The sequence below is a fragment of the Camelus ferus genome, chromosome 19 (assembly GCF_009834535.1).
Source record: "Camelus ferus isolate YT-003-E chromosome 19, BCGSAC_Cfer_1.0, whole genome shotgun sequence".
Taxonomy (NCBI): Eukaryota; Metazoa; Chordata; class Mammalia; order Artiodactyla; family Camelidae; genus Camelus; species Camelus ferus.
This window is the reverse complement of record NC_045714.1, coordinates 37,650,113-37,673,747: the sequence shown is the minus strand read 5'-3', so window position 1 is coordinate 37,673,747 and position 23,635 is coordinate 37,650,113. Positions and strand designations below refer to the sequence as shown.

Genomic DNA, 23,635 nt, shown 5'->3' with positions numbered 1-23,635 from the left:
TAGAAATCTTGGCTAGGAGGAGTACAGTAAAAAGCATAATGAAGTAAGCAAGGTCAAGGTCAACTTCTAACACTTCTTGGAAGGTAAATCTCACATACTAGATGGTTTAATAGAGCCTTGTACTGTAGATTTGGCCAAATTTGCTTAAAGTCAAAATGAAGCAACCAGGCTTAAAAAATGCCCTTATCAAATTACAAGTTTAAATGTTCCACAAGGACATATATAGACAGCCACCTAAAAGACTGTTATTGACCCTGACCTTTACCATATAGTTGATTCTAAAATGTGAATATAGATGGTGTAACTACACTGTTAGTCTTTGGACTCTTTGTATTTCTGTGAAGACTAATTTGTAAAATCCTTGATGGTTAAGAAAACTGATAAGTTTTCAACAATACTTTTTTTTTTTTTTTTTTTGCCAGTATGGTATTGATTGTGGGGGCTTGGAAGTGGGATTATGCAGTCAGATAAATTAGGCAGCCTTAAGGAGCAGGCTTTATGCACATCCTGAATGTACCTTCACCCGCTACATTACTTCCCTAGAATTCCTAACCTTAAAGAGTTCGCCTCTAGATTCTCTTACTGTGTTTAGTGGAATGGTAAAGGTGGTAACATTTTGGAGGGAGTATAAAATTGAACCACAAAAAATGAAAAAGACTCTTCCTCTTCTCAGATTTATAAAAATATCAAAAGTAACTTTGCTCTATGACCCAGATTGGCTAGATTTATTCAGGGAAGTTGATAGAGACTTCAAAATCAGTTTTTTTCTTCATAGAAATACAAAAGTACACCCTATGCCACCACTGCCACCCGTCGCCCCAGTATGTCAAAGTATTTTCAGGTTTTTTTTTTTTTTTGCAGTTTCTAGCACAGATCACTTGTTTACTCATGGCCCCACTCATTAATTCATCCTCAGAAGCTGAGGCAGCTGCCAGATCACTGGGTGCTTCGGAGCAGTGACAGATGGGAACAAGCAAGGAAGGAACGGGGGAGGAGCAGGCCTGAGGTTGCTTATCCCCCTCCTCCTTACCACTTTTCCCAGCCACATGTGTGTTTTTCAGACACACCACTTGATCTGTCATTTCATAACAAAGAAGAAGTTCCCAAAGTTGACCTAATTAACATATTTTTCTAAGGATGAACACTCGGTCAAGACAAAACTCTGTATGTTTTTACTGCAAATGACAAATTTGCTACAGTGAAAATGAAGCTTGAAAGTTGGACATAGTTGATTTTGGAGAGTTGTGAGCTATATGAGACTCAGTTTATTTACATGGAATTAAAATAAAGAACGCCATTATCAACATCCTATCAGGTTAACTGTCCTCTGATTAGCAGAAGACTAATGAGTAAATCAGAGAAACTGAGTCTACCCACCTGGTACAAGCATCATGATCTCCCAGCAAGAAGATGTATGTATTGAAATTTCCACCAACAGAAGCCTGAAATCACTGCACAGGCCACCTTTGGGAAAGTCATCCAAGCCTCACTTCTTAGCAATTACTATAGCTAACAGAGCTGTAAAATTTTTGCTTTTGCATCTGCATTTCTGAGTGTGGGTTCTCAAAATATGATACACTACAAGAGAGAAGAAAAATTGCTTAGAATACTGAACCTAACATGAATGTAGCATCAGAAAATTCAGCCCAGTTTCTAGAAATGGATAAATCTGATTCATCTTACACATTAATATGCTAAACAGAAAGCACTTTTTTGTCCTTGATGGAAAATAATTCTTAAACATTGTTTTCATTTTAAATCTAAAATATCTATTATGGAGCAGCATGAAGAATGAAGGTGAATTTTTAAAATCAATATGAGATTTTAAAGAAATGTTTACAGTTGAAGAGCTTCAGGCTATTCATTGCACCCTGCTGTAGAAGAATTTTGTGTTGAAAACGTTTTTGAGAAAGATGGTTTAAATATAGGATGAGATTAAATTGGTTGAAGACATGAATAATACGAGAAAAAGTTAAAGAATTAAAACACACTCCTTCCCCTTTATGTCAGTGTTGCCCTGTCACTGATATATTCAGTTCTCACCTCTTCCATGAAGCCCTCAGGCTTACCTAGGCTCAGAGCAGCCTGTGGCTTGCTCTGAGTTGCTTCCATGCCTTCCATACATACACAGGTGTATCCACAGCCTTGATAATTACCTGGCTAGGCCATAGTAGTTGCTTCCTGACCAGAGGTCATGTCTTGTTATTTAGAGACTTTGACTATAGCATGGCAAAAAGAGTTCCTTACTGCAGAACAATGGCTTGGCTCCAAAGGGGATCAATCTAGAGACTGCCTCTTACACTCTGGCATAATTTATTCACTTGCTTGGAGCATCACTTACTGATTTATGACCAAAATCACTGTCAGTCTGTCCATGATTTCCTTGAATGAAGGGAACCAGTAATGGAGATTGTGGAGTTAATTGCCCAGCTAAGGAAGCTCTCCCCACACTGGCGCTTCTTCCAGCAATGTATGTTTCTTCACCTCCTACCACCTGTATCACATTTCCCCTATCGCCAGGCCCTAGTGTATAAGGCCAAGAAGTCTGAGACCCTCTCTTGAGGCCCTTAAACTGATTCAGAGTCCAGAACGGTTCCACTTAGGTCAGCCGTGGTTCTTGTGGACTGCCTAAAAGGCACTGTTTGCCTCAGCTAAACATGTCCTTCCTTTCCCCCCCACAGACATAACCAGTGTGGTGCAATCCAAGCGAAGAAAATCCAAGTAAACAAGCTGGACGGCGACTTGATATTTGTAAATGTGTGTGAATTTTACAAAAAGCAATTTTGAGCTGTGACTTTTTAAAATTCATTTCTGTACAGTTAGTCATTTTTAATAATGTGGTCCTTTTCCTAGTCCCTGCAACCTGTTTTATAAAGTGCAATGGGGAAAGCAGAGTTGTTGAACCCTTTTGGTGTTGCAAGATGAAGATCAAGGTTTCTAAAATGTTGCCATGTATTGAGAGGAGCTAATGCGATTATGTTATTAGTTTTCACATTTCCTAAGCAGCCTAGAGTACAGGGTGAGCATTTTTAGATCTTCTAATAATGTATTGTGCTGTGGAAGTACTGTGTGTGAATAGCAGTAGTGGGGCAAAAGGAATCTTCTCATTTGGAAATGTTGTAAATAATTTTATTATATAGTGTTTTGGATGTATTTGTTGTAGAAATGGACCAGTGAATAAAGAGAATCTAAGGATTTGTACAATGTGAAATACTGAATGTGTTAAATAAATGTCATTGTCCTAGAACATAAATGTATGTTATTGGTAAAGGATTGTTGGGATAGCAAGCTCTTTCTCTGGACCATAAATGAACAGAAACAGCCTTCTTTATGAATTAGAATCCCATCTTGTCCTTACTGCACCTGAGATGACTACCTGGCAAGTTGAGGAAAATGCACATACTTGTTCACTCAACTCATTCTGGGCTTGGAAGACACTGGCCCTTTTCAGCACTGTACCAGCACTTTGATATACATTGGTCAAATTTCTTTTGGTTGCAAATAACAGAATTAACTTAGGATCAAAGGCCACCCAAGATTTTCTAAAGACAGGAAGCCATCAGCAACCCAGATGGCACTTTTTCTCTACTTCATTCGTCGCTTCTCCATACATATGATGGATTGCTCCATAACAGCTGTGTTTACAACTCCTCCAGCCAAGAGATAAGCCCATACTGACCAGCAAGATTCTCTGTAACAGCATCAAGAATCTAGCCCAGTTTAGGTCATGTCTCCACCTTCAGTCCATCTCCACGGTTAGATGGGGTAGTTCCCAAATAAAAGTGGTCATTTTGTGTTGTATGCTTCAGAGATATCTATGTTCCATTCTTTGGCTGCCCTGTTTCTCATCCGCATCTGGCTTGGGGTGACTTCTCATCAACATGCCTAGGTTTTTCCCTTTCCTGGCTCTATTCTTACCTTAAAAATGGTGGTCTCCAATTCAGCTGCTTCTGCCCCTACCCTACCCCCAACCTTTAGGGGACTTTAGTGCTTGGGGTCCTGTCCTTATCTTGGTCTTGGCCTCAGCCTTCTGCTGTGTCTCCTACAGCTTAGACACTCCATCCCTTCCCCTGTAGTTGTTCCATAACCCAATGCCTGAGACCAAAAGGATGAATCAGTGATTCTCATGCTTATTCTCATTTTTTAAAATGTGTCTTGCATTATAAGGATTCTCTCATTTATGAGTCAGACCCCACATTGTCTGGCTCTGTTGCCAGCAAGCATATCTACCCTCTACCTTCCCTGTGTGACACAAACAACCAGAACCAAAGCCAGCCTAATAATAATACCCTATGCCAGTACTGTGTTTGAGATTACAAAGTGCTTCTCCTACTTCAGCTGTACTCAGGAAAAAAAGCATAATGTGCTTTAAATAGATTTTTATTTGTTTTTCTTTATATTAATTTTTTTTCTCCCATAGAGGAATAACATTACAGTCTAACAGTCAGAATCCTGTTACACACATACACAGACGTGCCACTTGACCAGGCTGAGGTGTTGTGTCCTTGAGTCTGTCAGCATGTCACAACATGGTCAACCAGAGTCTCATTTCAGCCAGTATCAACAACAACAACAAAACACCCAAGAGGGATACAGCCAGCTTGGTTCCATTTGGAACCAAGTGGCAGGGCAAGAGGGAAGATAAAAGGGGCTATGTATGGTATGTCTGCATTCAGTCCCCTCACATAAAGCCACATAGATCTTAGGAGTCATCCAAGAGCTCTCGTGGTGTCCTTATTGCACCTAATATTATGAGTCAGAGCAAATTAATCGGGGTTCCAGGTGGGGGCCAAGGAGCAGGCATACTCCAAAACAGCAGCAAACTCCATTCATACACATGTGCTACCCTGCTGGGGCCAGATTGGCAAAGGCTGAAAATGACACCCAGCTTGAAGAGAGCACTCGTGTATTGAGGGGGTTACTGGAAGTTGTCTTTTGATGTAACTGGGACTCACTCTAGCAACAGGGGTCCCTCTGAAATACTCAGTTTTGGCAAAGTGCTGGTAGTATTGACATTAATTAATACTCACAACCTGGAACAAACTTCTCCAGGGAAACATCAGTCAAGACAGACTCTCTAACCCCCGCCTGTCTAATGTTGCATAGGACTTTGTGAATTCTGGTTCCCTCATGTATTCAAGTTCTGTGGTTAAAAAAAAAAATCCTGAAGCATACTCAAGGTGAAAGGCACATACACAGTCAATACAGTATGATGAGGTGTGATGCTTCAGGAGTCAGACTAGCAGGAGACTGAGTAGTGTAGCGTCATAGAAATCTATACACAATTAAAATATTGCCACACTCAAATGCTACAGAATCTATAAGAAAGTATGAAAACATACGAGCCTTGCAACCAGCCGGGTGATGATGTTGGAGGGTTCTAGAACTACAAGAGCCTCCAGAAATATGAGTAGGATAGGGGCCTTTTGAAATTTGAGCCAAATGCCCTATAACTCACTCTTCCTCCTCTGGAAGGATCATGAGCACTGCCTAGAACTTAACCCAGGCTCCAGCTGGTAGTGAAGGAGTAGGAAGGAAGAGTTGGAAGGAGTTTCAGCTCTTGGAAGTGCTGAAGACCCTAAGCTGGCTGTGAAGTAACCAAGAATTAGCTGGAATAAAAAGGACTAGGTTGTAACTGAAGGAGAACCTTGGGGAGAGGAGCAAGGCTGTCAGAGCAAGGCTGTCAACTACTGGGGCCCTTGTGGACTGGCTTGGGGACTTTGATCTGCTTTTAGTATAAATTTGGCTTACTCCCTTGGATAGGAGACCCCAACAGGGCTTCCTCTGTCCCTATCCCAGCATCCATGGGGCTACCCACTACCTTATCTACACACCTGACACGGGGCTTAGGGTTATGGGGTCAGGGAGGGCAGCTGCCTTTGCCCTCATGGAATTGCAAAGCTTTCTCCAGACCTCAGGTTGGCTGTGAGGCCTAGAAACCTAGAAATTGGAGTGAGGGGGAAGACTTACATTAGTATGTAACAGGAAATCTTAAAAGTTTCAGAAAAAAGAGCACACACTTGAAAAGGACAGTTAGAGGGAAAGGGAAGCAACTCGGGGCATCCCAAGAGGCTTTTGCTGGTGTCTGAGCCCAAAATTCAATCCCACCATGAGAAGGGGAAAGCTGGCTGCCCTGTCCCCTTTGCCTCACCTAGGAATTCAGGTTCCCACCTTCTGTTACTTACTGGAGGAGAAGGGAAGGGAAAGGGCACCATAGGGTACCTGTTTCTCCCCAGCAGACTAGAAAGGAAAAGAGCCCTGGGACAGAAAATGAAGAGAGGCTTCCTAAAGGCCCTGAATCTGGTAAGGGACTATTTGGGAATTGGGGCAGCGGGGCTCCTGGCCTCCTACCCAGGAGTGTTTATTAGCCATCCTGGGCAGAGTGTGAAATACAAGGCCAGAGGCAAGATGAAGACTGAGCTGTCAGTCTTGGAATGGTTTCACCCCACAGCTTGTCCTCCCCAGCACCATTCCTCTGCATTCTTATTCTGGGGTGTGTCCTTCCCCTGTCTAGAATCCCTCTGGCCTTCATCTCCCCTAAGCTAGTTCTAGCACCTTGGGCATGTGAACAGATGTCCAGGATGGTAGGGCCTTGCCCAGCCTTTAGTCCTGGGTTGACATGTTGGGGATAGGGCAGCAAGGTTCTAACTAAGCCCTTCAGATACAGGGGCCTGCAGAGGGGCTGATTTCAAGAAGAGGTTTGGGATCTGAGATTATAGGAAAGGGAAGTGGGAGCAGTTTCCAGGCTCTTGAGAGCAGGGCTTAGCCTCTCTGAGCAAGCACAGTGCCAGCCCCCATGGTGCCCTGTTCCGTACAGCTTCTCAACCTGTCTGTCCTGTCTACGTTTCCAATAGGTTGCCTCTTTTCCTAGATTCCCTCCACCTTCTCCCTCTAACTCACATCTCACAGTCCTTTTCACATACTTTACCTTTCCATTCCTAAGCAACTCCAAGGAGCCCAGCCCCCAGAGGAGAGGGAAGGGGGAGAGAAAAGGCAGAATGCTTTAGTATCAGTGGGAGAATTACTAGGAATGAGTAATAAGGGAGCAGGAGTGAACATAGTGCCAAACATGAGATAGGATGAGGCTTATAAAGTGGGAATTGAAGGTAGGGAATGAGCCAGATCTCGGACGGGAAAAAAGAGACTGTCAGAAATAAGACTGGACTAGAAGTAGAAGAGTGGAGGGCAGCGATGGAGGAGAATGTCAGTGCAGAGATTGGGATGGGGACCAGAGAAGGAAAGATGGAGTGTCAGTGGTGGGGGAGATGGAGGATTAGATGCTGAGCATGGGGGCCAGAACATGGGAGGGCGAAGGGCAGGGAAGAGGTTTGGAGGTGGATTAGAGGATCAGAGATGGGAAAATGGAGTCCAGGGGAGAGAGAGAGAGAGGCTATCACCCAACCTCGCATACTGAAGAAGGAGGAAGGTTGTAGTGTTCAGCCCAAAGTGGGCTGCAGGCGACCCTCGAACAGCACACTGGCTGCGGCATAGGCGCTGGATAGGAGTCAGGAGTCGGCGAGCGGTTTGTGGCATGGCCGGCGGCTTAGTAGTTGAACTGGCGCTGGCACGGCTGGTACACAAAGCTGCCCTGGTGTTTGGGCCGGCGCGGACGGCACTCACGGGCACGGTTCTGCCGTTGCACCACCTTGGCGCTCAGCGCGTGGCGCTCGGCCCGCTGCCGGGCCCGCTGCAACCGCCGCACCTGGCCAGGCTTCTCCAGCAGTACCGCCCGCGCTGGCAGCGGGGCAGCAGCATGGTGCAGGGCCCGGGGCTCACGGCGAGCAGGCGCCAACTCCCTGCGGGGACAGAGCAAGCAGGTCAGGGCTGGACAAGAGGGTGGGGGACACGGAAGGGAGCGCTGGCACCTCCCACCCTGTGCGGGCACCCTCGCCCTGGCATGATGTCCCCACAGAGGAGCGCCAAGTGCCCTTCTTGTGGGTACCAGCCCTTCCTCTAAGCCAACCTAGGGATGCCTCCTCGGTTCTAGCCCCTATGACAGGTAAACCAGGCCCCAGGGAAGGCTCGGCTCCAACTTTCAGTTCAGCCCTGGCATTCTGTATGAGCCTCTTGAACCCTACCCCAACCTGCCTCAGTACTCCAGCCTTGCCCCTCCAGCCTCTACTGGTCCCAAGCCTCTAAACTTTTTCTTTCAAGCCTGACCCAGGCCACGAAGCCAAGAGTCTCCCTCTCTCAAATCCCCTCCTCTTTACCCTCAGGCCTCGCTCCCTTCTGGTCCATGGGCCCTGTCCCTTGCCCCAAAGGCAAGCCCCAGCAGTGCCAGGAGGGCTCTAGGGCTCACTTCCCAAAGCAGTACCCTAGCCTCCAAGATACCACTCTCAAGGCCTCCAGACTCTGCCCACAGCCTGCTCACCTATCACTAAGGTCTTCGTCAGGCAGGGCAGCATCAGGGTGCGGGGGAGGGGGCCCAGGTTCCAGCACTATGGTGCTGCCGGTGACGTAAACGGACATGCTGGGGTGCTCAATGAGGAGGTCTTCCAGAGGGCTGCTCTGGAGGCGCGCAGGCCCGAGTCCGGGCCCCTCTGCAGTAAAACAGGCGGGAGGGGTAACAAACCAGCTCTCATCCATCAAGGAGGGCGCAGGCGGAGGGCGGCCCATGGGGGAAGGAGCGGCCCCGGGGCTGGGTGGAGCGATGAAGCTGTCTGCGAGGTACAGGAGGGGGAGCCATGCAGAGGAGAGGGCAAAGCAAGGAGGGACACACACACACACATCGGACACAGCGGGGCAGGGAGAGAAAAGGCATCGTTAGTCAGACCCAAAGTGCTGCCCGCCGCACCCACACAGCACCCACAGCTTCAACCTGCTGCCCTAGGGTGCGTGAGGTGTGAGCTCCAACAGTTACCAACAGGATATGGCCCTGGCTTGCAGGGGATGGGACCCTGTTACCCCACCTCCAATGTCACTGCCTCACCGCCACTTTACCCAGTAAACCTGGGAAAAGTGAGGGAACTTTTCCTGAGGGAACTCCTCAGTCTCCTAGCATCTCCCTTCTTGGCTGCTCAGCCACTTGTCCTAATGATGACTTCAAAGACCCAGGAGTCAGTCTTAGCTCCCAACTCAGGCCTTACCTGGCAGGTCGATGATGAGCCAGCCATCCACTTCATCCTCCTCGGAGACAAAGGCTTGGGGGTAGTCGGGGTCCTCGGGGGGCACCGGGGTGCTGAAGAAGAGGCTAGTGAGACGCTGGAACATGGTAGGGGCGTGAGGAGGCCTGGGTGGGGTGCCCTATGGCAGTGCAAGAACCTGGGAGGTGTAGAGAGAAGTCAGAGCCACCACAGACTGGTCTACCGCCACTCCTGCCAGGGGATACCACCACCCCCCCTCCATCCCCCACCCCTAGGGCAGTGAGAAGAGTACAATAAGGATGTGCAGGAAAGCTTTGCTCTGTGTGTGTGTGTGTTTTCTGGTAGGTCAGTCTACTTTCAGGCTTTTCTCTTTTCTGTATGACCTTAGGAAGTTATTTAATTTACCTGTGCTTTAATATTCTCATCTACCAAATGGCAATAATAATAGGCAAATATATGTATGTTCATGTATGACTGAAGCATTGTGCTATACACCAGAAATTGACACAACATTGTAAACTGATTATACTTAAATAAAAATATATATTAAAAAAGTACACACACACACACACACACACGCACAAATAATAGTATCCTCCTCTCCTTATAAGAATGAAGTGAGCTAATAATAGTATCCTCTTCTGGGTTCTCATAAGAATTAAATGAGCTAAACAAAAGTGCTGAGAACAGGACCTGGGTACAGAGTAAGCATTCAATAATCACCTAGTTATTACTAATATTATTACATGCTCCAGGGACATGGAAGAAGTGATATATATGACCAGACTCTGTCAGAGAAGGTCTCCAGAGTATTGGACATCCAACCTGGATGTAAACCTGTTACCCCCTGTTCGAGGGTAAACAGAAGTTCTCCAAGCAAGGAAGAAATTGCCCAATATTGTGATTATTTATCATCATCATGTAGCTAACATTCATGTGCCAAGTACTATACTAAGCACTTTACCTATATTACCTCATGTAATCCTCACAGCTCTAGGAAGTGGGTATAATTATTTCCCCTCTTTTACAGGTGAAGAAACTGAGGCTCAGAGAGGCAAGATAATTTTCCCAAAATCTCACAGCTAGTAAGACAGAGGTAGGATTCTAACCCATGCAGTCAGATTCCAGATCACTATATATTCCATTGCCTTTGCTGGGTGTCTGTCTGGATTAGGCATATTTAACTTAGTGGCCTGGGACCATGGTCCATGTGTATTTTTCTAATAAGAAGAACCTTGGTTTTCATCATGATCTCCTAAACAGCAGTCCTTTACCCTAGAGACTAAGAACCAATACTGAGCCTGTGTGGCTTGAAAAGTGCTAGCTAGCAGAAATCCCACAGAACAGCTACCATCTCACCATGTGATCACACACGCCTCAACTGTCTCTCAGATGAAGATCCTATTCCCACAGTCCCCCCCACCCCACCCCCCCTTCACAAGCTCCTGCTCAAAGGCAGCATCCCTGGCTAGATCAGGTTGCCTGGCCCCAGGCAGACAGCAGGTCAGTGGGAGGTGATGATGGAGGGAGGGAGCTATCAGACCCCAGGAGCCCTTAGGATGAGGACTGAGGGTTGGACCAGGACTCAAGCCCTCAATCTGTCCTTCCCTGGGCGAAGATGAGGAAAGAGATCCCCTGCTTTAGGAAAGGAAACACCAGGCCCACCTCAGGACTAGACCTGAGCTAGGGCTGCTGGCCAGGCCCCCTCTCCACATCGGTCCCCAAAGATAGCCAAGTTTTGCTACTGAGCCACTTGTCACCTCTAAGGATATTTCCACACTTCCTATAGAACACCCTGTGGGGTCATGTCCACATTTCCATTCCCCGGAGACTGCTAACCCACCTGGAGTATTTCTATGGTTGTTGCTACTGCTCCCATTCCCTGAGTATGCTTGTCACCTAAGCTCTTTACCCTGAGAGTATTTCCACATTTGCTGACCCACAGTGGAATCCAGAAGGAAGTGCTGCTCCCTGGGTGCTGGCTTCCCTGGTGGGATATCTTCAGGGATTATGAAAGTTTGGGCCACCCCCAACTAGTGCCTGCCCAGCACAAGCCACATATCCCAGCCCATCTGTAACCATAGGGAGTTAGTGACTCAGTTAACAAAAATTCAGAGAGTTTGGCCCCTTCTGAAGGAAGGGAAGATTGGGGCCTTGGTGAGGCACACCCTCTATCCAAGGATCTGCTGCTTCACTGAGAAAATTAAAAGGAAGTTAAGAGATGTTTCAGGGACCATGATATTCACATAGCCCATTTTACAACCTGAGGATCTGAGAACATAAGTCTATCCAAAGACACAGCTAGATGGTGGCAGAGCAGGCCTAGCCCCAGATCACTGAGCATCCAGTTTAGAGTGTACAGAGTCAGGAACCCCTCAGTTAGCTATCCCCAAAAATATAATGATGCAGGGGAGACGAGGAAGTCAGATAAGAGTCAGACCTTGAACAAGTCACTGATTCTCAGAGCCTGTTTGTCCAGCTATAAAAGGGGTTCCTGGCACCAAGATTCATCATGCATTTACCATTGCACCCACTGTGTACCAGAGTCTGGACCTCCTCAAATTACAAACACTGAGGAAAAGGAGGCTTGGAGCAGGGAAGCCCCCTGCCTGAGGTCACACAGCAAGTCAGTGACAGAGCCAGAAGTGACAGCAGTACCAGCCAGCCAGTGCCCGTCCCCTCTCATAACCACTTGGGGGAGGCTCCCAGGATTTTTCTTTCCCAGCTCTGCCAGCTTCCTGGTTCTCACATTCCCAGCTCTGCTCTAGGGAGAACCATTCCCTTTAATAACTATAGCAGCTGTGCCTGGAATAGCCCTTGAGCCCCAAGCCACATCTCCCCAACCCACCCTTGAGCAAAGCCCAGGCTGGGATGGGACTCCTGGTCCAGTGAAAGGAGGGTATGTAACTTGTTACTTGTAATGAGCTCCTACTAGGTATGTGTCCATGGCTAAGGCATCTGCCACTCACTAGGTAGGCACAACTCTTAATTGGCTACATGACCTCAAGTAAGCCACTTCCCCTCTCTGGGCCTTAGTTTCCCCTTCCATGAAATGGGGTCTAAGACCCCTCGTTTAAGGGCTGGGAGTGACATCAGCTAAGTCGCTGCACACATGTCAGGGATTAGGAGGATGTTATTACGTTAGTCCCATGGTTGCAGAGCCTGGAGCCAGAGGGAGGGGATTCCACCACCATCTGGCGCTGCCCCTAACGATCTGGAGCTGAAGCTCTAGGCTGCTCCTGAACTCCTAACGACAACCCCACCCCCAACCTAGACCCAGTAGCGCCGTCGCAACCTCTCAAGTCGCAAGGAGAAAATAGGGGATCAGAGGCTTGACCCCAACCCCTAGAATAGCCCAGGAAACTACCAAGGACCCTCTGGTCCCGCAGCCTTTAAGTGTTTCTCACCCACGAGCCCAGCCGCGACCCAACGCCCGACGGGTCATCGGAGGACAGATGACCCGAGGCGCGGGGGGAAGAGGGGGCGGGGCCGGCCTTGGTGACGTCTCAATGTCATATGCAAATATCTAAACGTCATGGTCTACCGGGTGTGCGGCAGCCAATCTGGAAACGAGAATACAGCCCCGGCGGCTGCCGGCCGAGACAGACAAAGACCGGGAGCTGGGGGCGCGGGATCCCCCTGGCCAAAGCTGGTGGGAACTCACCTGGGAGCGGGGCGGTGCGGCGGGCGGAGGTGGTGCTGAGGTAGTTGTGAGGCAGGGCGTCCCAGGGTTCGCGGGTTATCACAGGCCGGAACGCATCGCGGGGGCTGGGCGGGGAGGCGGCGGGAATACTGGTCGGAAGCTCCGGGTTGCTGCGCTCGCCCGCGGTGCTTTGAGTCTGAGCAGCCGCTGTTGCTGGGCTCACGGCACAAATTAGAACGTTCAAACAGCTGATTGTGACGTCACAAAGGGGCCCGCCCGCCTCGCGTCACCGACCCGCGGAGCGCTGGCCAATCCCAGGCTGCGGATTCCCACTTCTCCGCCCCCTCCACGGTTCGCTGGCTAGTAGCTCCCTCCCGGGATCCCGACTCCGAGCCTAGGAGGTGCCTCCCGGAGAAGCGACTGCTGGAAACTTGGACTCCCTGGCCCAGGGCGACGCACAGACCTCTCAATGAGGAGGATTCCCACTTCTTCCTACGGGATCCCCTTCTTCCTGCACTCCCTCCGCAACCCCAGCGCCCTCACCCTTCCCACTGCCCCTCCTGTCCTTTCACCCGCATCCTATATCCCAGTGTCCCAATCTGTACCCTTTTCTTAACTCCACACCACGTCCGTGCACCTCCATTCTCCCCACCACCCTCCTCCTGGCTCTCTTTTCAGTCTCACCTCCTCACCCTACACAATCTCTGCTTTCCCACCCCATTTTTCCTTCACTGGGCAGGCTTCAGAGGTGGGGGACATCCCTGTTTCCTGGTTCCAGGGAAGCACCCGGGAGTATAGAGGAGTCGGTTAGGCTGACAGGAAATTGTATGCAGTAGGACTTGAAGACGAATTGCTCTGGGTTGAACGAACATTGACCTAGAGAACGTTTACACACCTTATTTACACCGCGTAGTTACTGGGGCTGGACAGAGAAGTGACAGGACAGGGATTATTAGTTCCGATTTACACGTGGGGAAACAGGCTTACAAATCCCATAGTTAGTATGTAGATACACATACTCAATAATGCAATCAACAAATATTGAGTACCTACTATTGCCACTGCCAGACCAGTAGCTGACATTTATTGAATACTTAGAGTGCCAGGCACCGAATATAGCACTTTATATGTGTTTTGATCTTCACAACAACCCTGAAAGGTGGGTATTATCCCCATTTTCCAGTTGAGGAAACAGATTCAGAGAGCCTAAGTGACTTCCCAAGGTTACATAGCTATATAATAAATGGCAGAGCCAGAATTTGAACCCATAGTTCCTGGCCCCAGCTCTCTCCACTCTCTACAGGTACCAGATTTTCTAAACCCCACAGCGCTTCAGCCTCCCCAGGGAGACCTGGGTGTGGTCCTGATGTCCCCCAAACTTGCTGTGACACCTCAAAGAAGTCATGTTACCTCTCTGGGCCTTAATTTCCTATCTGGCAAACAACATATCCCAGTTTCCTTTTAGAGTTTTCTTTTTTTCAGAGATTCAAACTCTCTGCCCTCAGGTTTCTGCCAGTCCCACGCTCTAGGCCCCCAGCATTTCCAGTGGCCTGGAAAATGTCTGGGGAAAGAGCACAAATACACATCCTCAGAGTCTCCAGGGGTTCTGGGTCCTCTCTCATAGAGCAGGGCTGGTGGGGATGGATTTGGGAGCTGCCCGTCTGGAGGCAGGGAGTGAGTTAGGCCAGAGCTTCTGCTCTGATGATAAAATCCTGTCCCAGCCTAGTCTGAAATCCCAGAGGGACTCCTCAGTCCTAGCAACTAGGAGACAGAGCCAGGATATAATACCCAGAGGCTTCTGGGTGGAGAGTGGGGGAGAGCAGTGTTTTGGCCCTCAGAGTGGTGTCCCCAAAGTGCCTTCATTCTGTGCAACCCTGAACCTCAGACCATCACATCTATTTCCTGCTAACCTCATACCCTCTCTTGACCTCTTGCTGACTGAAACTACATAATCTCTAAAACGCCTCTCTTGTCACACCACTTGCCTGCTTTAAAACCTTCTGTGGCTCCCGAAGTACCACCCTCAATACAGCTTTCATAGCCCTCCATGATCTAGCCCCAGTTCTCACCAGCTTTATTCTCCTTCTTCAGTTTATTCCCCCTTGGTTGTGCTAAGGTCAAACTCCTCATTGTCTCTTCAATACTCTCCCACATTCACTATTTTTCTCAAGCTCTTTCCCCTGCCTGGGATGTCCTCTTTATGACTTTCTGAATTCAGATCTTTCCTGTCACCAAGATTCTACTCTCCCTTCTTCCTCTAGGTAGCCTTCCCTGTCCCCACCCATGTGTCCAGAACTACCCTGATGGGCAGTACACTCATTTATTTGTTCAGTAAACAGTAAGGGATGATGACTATTTGTATGTGTCTTCCCAAGTAGATGATTGGCAGCCCAAGGGCAGGATCTTTGTCCATATATTCCCATCACCCAGTGTGTGCTATGCCTGACACAGAGTGGACACTTCTCAAAGGCTCAGCGATTAAAGACTCATCTAAAGAAAACTGGCTGAGATGGGAAGATTCCCATACCTGGACCCTCAACCCTGGTACAGGAGGCATTCTGCTGAGCACAGGATTCTGGCTCCCCAAGCCCAGGGAAGGGGACTCTTGGCATATACTCTGGTCCCCTAAATGACCTGGATTCTGCTCCTAGCCTTATGAACCCTATTTACAGGCTGATAGGTCAGATCCTAAGCCTTCCATTTCTCTGTAGAGTTAAGGGTACCTATGGAAGTGGGGTGGCTGCAGCCCAGTGGAATCTCCTCCTGAAACCCATGGAACTCATCTCTCTCTACGGTAGAGACTTGTTACCAGGGCTAGAGGAGACCTCAAACCACAGTTCATCCAAAAATTTTTCATTTTATGGGTGGGGAAACTAAGGCATATTGAGGCATACAGAGGTCAAGGTACTTGCTCAGAATTATAAAGCAGCAGAGCCACCTACTGAGCCTGGCCCCAGGGAGTAGGCTTAGTATTCTGGGACCCTGATCTGGGCCCAGGGCTGCAAAAAGAGGCTCTGAGCATGATTCTGGGGGTAACCCTAGGATCTCATTTCCAATCATACATAGAGTGCCACTTCTGTGCATATATATGCATACACATGGGCATCTGTGCATATACATGGAGGTATCCAAGTACAAACACACATGCATGTGGGCTCACACCTGTAGGGTTAAAAGATGCTCGTGCCCATCTAATCTTTGCCTAGATGTAAGCACCTGCCCAATTTTATGGGCTCCGGGATTAGAAGTCAAGAGGCCACCCTTCTACTCCTGCTCTTGCTCTTATCAAACCTTGGGGGCTCCCCAGTGGCTTGCTCCACCCCTGCCCTGCTTCAAAGGACAGAATTGTGTCTGCCTGGGTGTCTCCCTCACTGGATCTTGCATGTACTTGAAGGTATGAACCTGTTGGAGAACTAGCTTCCTGCTCCCCTCTTCCTTCTTGCCCCTCTAAGATAGAGGGCAAGGCTGAGACAAGCCCAGTGGGTAGCTTGGAATCTGACTCAAAACCAGCAAGCCGTGATCACTCTAGAAACAGAGCTCTCCACTGCCAACTAGCTCTGGATCTACAGAGTTGAACAAATAATATTAATTATGATATTATTGGTATTTTTATCTATCAGATATTATTCTAAATCCTTACCTGGGTTGATAACTCATTTAATCTTCACAACAACCCTCTAATGTAAATAATATTCTTCCCATTTTACTGGTGAAGAAACTGAGACAGAGAAAGAAATTTAATTGGTAAAGCCAGCTAGGGCAAATGTAATCCCCGTATTCTTGCAACAGGTTGGCCTATACCTTAATAAGGGGCCATGTCTCTAGAACTTCTACTCAAAAGCTTTGTTGTTCAACACAGAGATGTTTGAATTGAGGTTAACTGTGGTTGTGTGTGTGCACATGTTTCTGGGTGTGTGTATGTACACACCATGAAAAAGATCTTGGCCTGATTGCTAGTAAATCCAGATTTCAATTCTGGTTCTATCCTGGGCTCACTGCCTGGCTCTGGGCAAGTTGCTTTCTTTATCTGAGCCCTCAGTTTTCCCATATGCAAAATGGTTGGCTCCAAGCATTCTAAATAGTACCTCTAGCCCCAACCTCCAGGCATCTGGGTTTGTTTGTGTGAACTGTGCTTAATGCCCCTGACAATGAGGCGATGGTCAGGACAGGATTCATTTCAGGAAGAGGAGGCAGTGGCAGGAAGCCAAATACCTGGCTTAGCTTTAGTCTCTCTGCCCAGGGTGTGAGGTTTGGGTAGTGGCTCTGGGGTTCCATGACAATGTTTGTGAGTGTGGATAAGCACTTGGGTGAGCTGCTCTGATATGAGTGCTGTGCACGAACTCCCACATTTAGAAATTTGAAGGGAAAGGATTGCATCCCTCCAGCTTTGATGCTGGGGAGGAGAGATTGGACAGCAGGAGTCCCTCCTGTGTAACCAGCCGTTCTTTTAGGAGCAGAGGACTCCCTGAAGCTCAGACCACTGCCCTGCTCACTGCTTTTCCTTGGCTCTACCACCTCCAGGCTGCAATTCACACTGCTGGCCAGGCACCCTCTCATGGTACCTGGCACACCGGAAGCATCTAGGAAAGCTGTCCCCACCCACCCCTTTAGCTGCCTTCTCAACACACACATACCTGGTGCGAATGATCACACTCCAAAAGACCACCAGCTTTCCTGCTTCCAGGATTTTGCTCTTGCAAACCCTGCCCCCTCACCCACCCAATGTCCCCGTGTCTAGACCCTCTCTATTCTTCAGGACTAATATAATCAGCAGCTTATATTCATTGAGCATTTACTTTGTGTCTGTAACTCTCTGAGACAGACACTGTTGTCATTCCCATTTTACAGATGAGGAAAGTAAGGCTCAGACTGCTGAGGCCCAAGATCACAGAGCTTATAAGTTTCAGTGCATGTTTCTGTGTATTCAACGGTGTGTAGAAATATTGTATGTGCATATGTGCACAAAAATAAATAGCATAAAACTATAAAACCTACGTGTGAAAAAGTATAGTATTTTTAACCTAACATAAAATTATTTTCTTGAGCAGCAGACACTCCCATGTTGGCCCAGAAGGAGCAAATTGCCATGTTGTAGAGAGGCCACATGGCAAGGACCCAAGAGGGACTTCTAGAGGCTGAGAGTGGTCCCCGGCCAACAAATAGAAAGAAAATGGTACTCTCAATAATACAGTGGTAAGAAAATGAACTCTGCCAACAACCTGAGGGAGCCTGGAAGCCAGACTTTCCTTAGTTGAGTCTCCAGATGAGGACACAGCTGGCCAGCACCTTGATTTCAGCCTTGTGGGTCCCTGAGCAGAGAACCCAGGTGAGCTATGCCTAGACTTCTGACTTACAGAACTGGGAGCTAACAAATGTGTGTTGTCTTGTGCTGCTAAGTCTGTGGAGGTTTATTACACAGCACTGGAAAATTACATGTGTGTTATAAAAAGTTGTTTGCATGAAAATTAAAAGGCAGCTTGAGTTATTCATCTTACTCTAGTACATTTTGTCTTAGTGCACATATTTTTGTGAAACTTGTAATAGTGTTGTAATTGAGAAAAACCATTTTAAAATCTTTTTTCTTTTGTCAGTCATATAGTTGAAATCGAGTAATCTGAATGTGTGGGACACAACTCCAGGGTACAGATCAGCCAAATGTCACTTCCACAAGTAAGTTCTCCAAGATCTCCTTGGGAAGAATTAACCTCTTACTCCTCAGAGTCCCCAAAACACATTGTCTGCCTGTCTCTTAGAGCACTGCACACTTTTAACTCACCACACACTCAGGAGTGCCTAGTTTCTTTCCAGGAGACACATAACCTTTTCCAAACTGAAGAATCTCATTCAGGATAAACAGAAACATAATCAGAGACATTATAATGTGGAGAGATAGGGCTAGGACAGTGAATAGGACAAGGTGGTAGGGGAATAAAAAAAAAACCCCAAAAACTGGGAGGAGTCCAAGGATGGCTTCCTGGAAGAGAGAACATCTGAGCTAGGTTTTGAAGGATGAGGACATTTTCCTTGGGGTTGAATGGCCTGGAATATGATTCAAATCAGGAGCCCGACACCCTTGTTTTGGCTCTGCTTCTGACTTACTATGTGACTTTGGGTAACTCTCTGTCCCTCTATGAACCTCTGTTTCTCTGTCTGTACACAGGAGCAAGACGGGGAATTTCTTTGTCTGCTCACTTTTTCTCTTTCCAGTGCTTTCTAAGGAGAGTTTTGTCTTGTCTGATTGCTTTCCACGCTTTTTAGATACAGAACTGAGAAAACAGGGAGACAGAGACAGGATGGAGAAGTAAGAAAGGAGAGAAGGAAAGAAAAAAAAAAAAGCAGTACTTCTGGGAAAGAGCCTAAGGGGACAATTTTTGATAGAAAATGAAGGTTTGGTGAGTGAGGGACACTGAGAGGCAGTAGTGGGGCGTGAGAGGATGCGTGAGAACAAAGGTGATTCTAAAGAGGGTTGACATGGACTAGAGACCCTTTGATGTCTTTTGAGAGTTAAAAATAAATATTAGAATCATTTTTAAATTACTTTTGGGAGCTAGACTAATGTTCTTAGGTTTACTACATTTTTATTCATTTCTGAATAAGTTAAAGTGCACATGATTCGAAACCCCAGAGAGCAAAAGAATATGTTTTGCCTTTAGCACCCTCCAGTCAACTTCCACTAGGGATGACTGCTGTTACCAGCTTCTTGTGTGAATTGCCAGAAATATTTTCTGCATATACAAGGATGTGAATGTATATATGACCTCCCTGTTCTGAACACAAATGCTAGCCTACTATGCATACTTTTCTGAAATTTGCTTTGTTTACTTAATGATACAAGTTGGAGATCAGTCCCTGGTAGTATTTATACAGAGCTGTCTCATTCTTTGTTAACAGCCACATAGTATTTCATCATCCTATAGTGGGGATGGATGTAGGTTATTTGATCAGTTCCCTGTAGCTGAACACTTAGTTTGTTTTTAACAGTTTGCCCTTTATACTGCAGTTCTTGAATGTGACATTGAAGGTGCTAAGCCTGAGCCACTTGGGGTCCTGAGATTTGCTGGGATATTCGGAGTGTTTGGTCTCAATGGTATCTTTGAAAGATTCTGATTCATTCTCCGGATCAAGCTCTTCCTGCTGCCCTTCCCCTTGGTTCTCACCCTACTGTCTGGGCCCAGAGTGGCAGCCTCAGCCCTTCACCCTGGCCTGCTCCCTGAAGTCCTCAGAACCCCTCCTGCTCCATAAAAGTCCTCCTGGCCCGACTCTCTTGATTCCAGGGAAGAGTCCCCTGCCAGGAGCTTTTGGCAGAAAAGCCAGGGATAGGGGCCCTGAATAGAGTATAAGTACTTAATTATCAGTTCCTGGATGTGCCTGGGGCCTCCTTGCTTACTTTTCATCTGCTTGTCTGGTTTTCTGTGGATTTTGCCCTCCCTTTCTGCCAGAGGAATTCGCTGGATCTACTCTAAGATCCTGGGGCAGGACCTTACCTGTGGACCTTAAAAAAATGTACCTTCTTGTAGGAGAAGAAATCCTTCCACCTGTAATGGATTGTACGGAATAGTTATTTAGATATCATCTAGAGCCTTAAGTTGACAGACGAGGAAACTGAAGCCTGGATGAGGAGGATTTGCCCAGGGTAACAGAAGATGTGAGTGAAAAGGGCAGGATGGGAACTCGAGGCTCCAGTTCTTACCTCTTCACCTTCTCCTCCTCGACCACAAGCTCAGTCAAGCTTTATTCTCGCAAAATCCAACATAGAAAGTTAACAGAATCGTGGTCTATTCATCCAGTGGACTATGACTCAGCAATTTAAAAGGAGTAAACTACCAATACTTGCCACAAATATGGATAAACCTCAAAATATCATTCTGAACAGAAGAAACCAGATGAAAGAGACTACATGCCATGTGATTCCATTTGCATGAACTTCTAGAACAGGCAAAAGTATATGTACTGACAGGAAGCAGATCAGTAGTTGCCTGGTAATGGATGGAAGGACCGACTATAAAGGGGAATGAGGAAATTTTCTGTAGGGTTAGAAGTGTTCTATTTTGATTGTGGGATGGGCACATGGGTATATATATTTGTCAAACTCATTATACCTCAATGAAGTTGATATAAAAAGAAAAAAAATGCAACACTGAAATATACATACTCAATTTAGTTAAGAAAACACAATGTGACCTCTGACCTACATGCACAAAATTGACATTGACCAACTCATTTGCAAAGGGCAAGTTCAGCAGTTCATAACTGCCAGGTCAGATGTTTTCCATCTTGGAAGTGAAGTTGTCACAGATTTTGGGCTGACCACCATTTTCCTTAGACTTTTGTTCAAGAACTTCATCTGTCACAGCGACCATTCCTGACTTGGGTCAGATTAGAGAGCTAGTGACTAACACCTATTTGCTCTATATCCAGGAGTTTTATTGGCTTGCTAGATTTAATTTTTCTTCTGCAGAGATCTTCAAAGCTTTTTAGTTGTATCCTTTAAAAAAATAAGTATTTGTTCGAGTAATAATAATCATGTCTGTGAACCCTAATGTAAACTGTGGAGTTTGGGTGATAATGATGTGTTGACATAGGTTCATTGATTGTAACAAATATACCACTGTGATGAGGGATGGTCCCTAGTGGGAGAGACTGTGAATGTGTAGGAGCAGGGGTATGTGGGAACTCGGTCCTTTCTGCTCAATTTTGCTGTAACCTAAATCTGCTCTACAAATTAGTCTGTTTAAGAAAAAAAAAAAACCTATGTACCTAAAAAAATAATTATTCCTCTCTCAGACAAAAAAAAAAAAATCATCATCCTGGCTAACATTTATTGCCTGCATTCTATGTTCCAGGAGATGTTCTAAAGATTTTTCACATACTATCTCATTACAGCTTCACAACTATCCTATGAAGGAGCTAGTCTTATTATCCCCATCTTGCAAGTTTGGAAACAGAGTTTGAGTTGTCTGTCCAAGATTTGACAGCTACTAAGTGATAGATGGATATGAATCCTATCAGCCCAGCTCCAGAGCCCACATAGCTCTTAAGCACTACAGAGCATTGCCTATCAACGTGACCCAAAAAGCGAAAGCAAAGCCCTTTTGCCTCAGGATCCCTTCCTCACTAGGGTCAGAAATTCCACCATTACTGTATCCTCCCTCACAGTTAAGCTTTGCCCTCTCTACATGCCTCCTAAAATAAAACTAGTCAAGGGAAGGGGAACACCAAATCCCTACACGTTAGTTAAATGGGTCTTTCAGATGCTTTCTCTCGACTGTATGGACTGAGAGAGAAACACGGATTGGGAGGTGGGGAAAAGGGTGGCAGGGCATTGAAGGGGCTGAACAGAGAGGCCAGATGTCCCACCTTTCCCAGGATGACCTGCTCAACCTCACATCAGTGGGGCCCTCTGGAAATACAATCCTACAGTCAATCAGCTCTGGTTCTCAGCCCAGAACACTGGTGACAGGGAGCCAAGTGGGTAAGAGGTGACAGGAGAAGCTCTTTGGAATGATGCTTGGAATAGCCCAGGTGCCGCCTCCTGAGCCAGGGTGTCCTTGGGGAAGGCAGGTGGGACAAAGGGCATGACAGGAATCCTCCTCTCTCAGAGGGAAGAGGGTCAGCCTCACTCCTTTGCCTGGGGGTAACTTGCATTCTATTTACCTGAAATCTATTTTTTTAAATTAAAATGTATTTTAAATGGTGCAACAATTTACATAAATACTATATAAAATCCAAGCAACATTTGTAATTAAAAAAATTATAAACATAAAATCCAAACAATTAAAATTAAGTCAAGGTCACCCTTGACCACCTGCCCTCCAATCCTAGAGACCTTCCAACACTGCCCCTAATTTGGAGTGTATCTTTCTTTCCTTTTTCTGCACAACATATATATATATACACAGGAAGCGTACTGTTTCAGAGGACTTGTTTGCTTCTAGTTTTAGAATTATGCTTTAAAATTTTTACTTACTTACTTAATTGCAGAGACATAGTTCAAAATTCCAAAGGTTCAATAGGGATTACAGTGAAAAGCAGGTGTTCCTCCCTCCCCTGTTCCCAACCTTCCAGTTTCCTCCCTGGAGGCAACCACCAATTCTAGTTTCCTGTAATTCCTTCCAGAGATATTCCATGCATTTAAAATTCAATGAGTATATACTTATATGTATTTTTCACACAAATAAAGACATTCTTCCACATCTTGGTTGGTTTTTTTTTTTTTTTCACTTTACAGTGTGTCTTTCAGAGTTTCCTTATCAGTATAGAGAGCAGCCTCATTCTTTATTCATACATACATAGTATCCTATTATATATGCACAATATTTATTCAGTCCCCTATAGGAAAAAAAGGTTGTTCCCAATATTTTATTACTACCAATAATGCTGCTATTAATATTTTATCCATTATTTTGCATATTTATTTTTAAGATATTAGTGTATCTTATAAAATATGTAAACTATTTTTTAATTATACAAGATATATAAACTATTAGTGGGGATTAGTCAGTTGAGGTTATTAAAAAAGTTTAAATAGCATCTTAATTGTTGATAGATACTGCCAAATAGCCTCCAGGATATACTCATTTATACTGCTTGTAGGTTTGTTTGTTTGTTTGTTTCTACATAAATATGTCATATTATTTACTCTGTCCCACAGACTCACATTTTTCACTCAGTAACATGACATAGGAGTTCTACCTATGTTAGTACACATAGATCTTCCTCATTAAAACCAAAATAAACAAAAATTGCATTATAGTTTCCTGTCATATGGCTGCAGATAGCTTATTTAGTTGATCACATACTGATGGACATTTGGGTGGTTTTCAATTTTTCGCTGCCACCAACCATGCTTCAGTGACTATTCTTACATGAATAGAATAGATTCAGAGAAGTGAATTACAAGATTGACAGG

General features: G+C 46.1%; 3 protein-coding genes across 14 annotated transcripts in view; 1 reads left to right on the top strand and 2 right to left on the bottom strand.

The window, feature by feature from the left end:
* NCOA6 (nuclear receptor coactivator 6) overlaps positions 1 to 3,801 on the top strand; it is an 86,632-nt gene extending 82,831 nt beyond the window's left edge. For 10 of the 11 annotated variants that reach the window (XM_032462155.1, XM_032462152.1, XM_032462151.1 and 7 more), the window contains one exon: positions 2,682 to 3,801. In XM_032462155.1, the coding sequence (XP_032318046.1) occupies positions 2,682 to 2,725 (44 nt within the window). In that variant the 3' untranslated portion in view covers positions 2,726 to 3,801. The other variant, XM_032462149.1, reaches the window with a different exon arrangement.
* The window catches only part of LOC116658005 (60S ribosomal protein L29-like), an 801,314-nt gene that overhangs the window by 358,306 nt on the left and 419,373 nt on the right, over positions 1 to 23,635 (bottom strand). The gene's annotated exons all lie outside the window — the stretch shown is intronic.
* On the bottom strand, positions 4,373 to 9,239 carry TP53INP2 (tumor protein p53 inducible nuclear protein 2). Of its 2 annotated transcripts, none has more exons than XM_032462185.1 (3): positions 9,087 to 9,239; positions 8,372 to 8,660; positions 4,373 to 7,796 (listed from the first exon to the last, which is right to left on the bottom strand). In XM_032462185.1, exons 1-3 carry the CDS (start codon positions 9,208 to 9,210, stop codon positions 7,544 to 7,546), a joined length of 666 nt encoding a protein of 221 aa, XP_032318076.1. In that variant the 5' UTR covers positions 9,211 to 9,239; the 3' UTR covers positions 4,373 to 7,543. The 2 variants fall into 2 exon arrangements, with proteins under 2 accessions (XP_032318076.1, XP_032318077.1); XM_032462186.1 differs by having other exon boundaries at positions 8,372 to 8,540.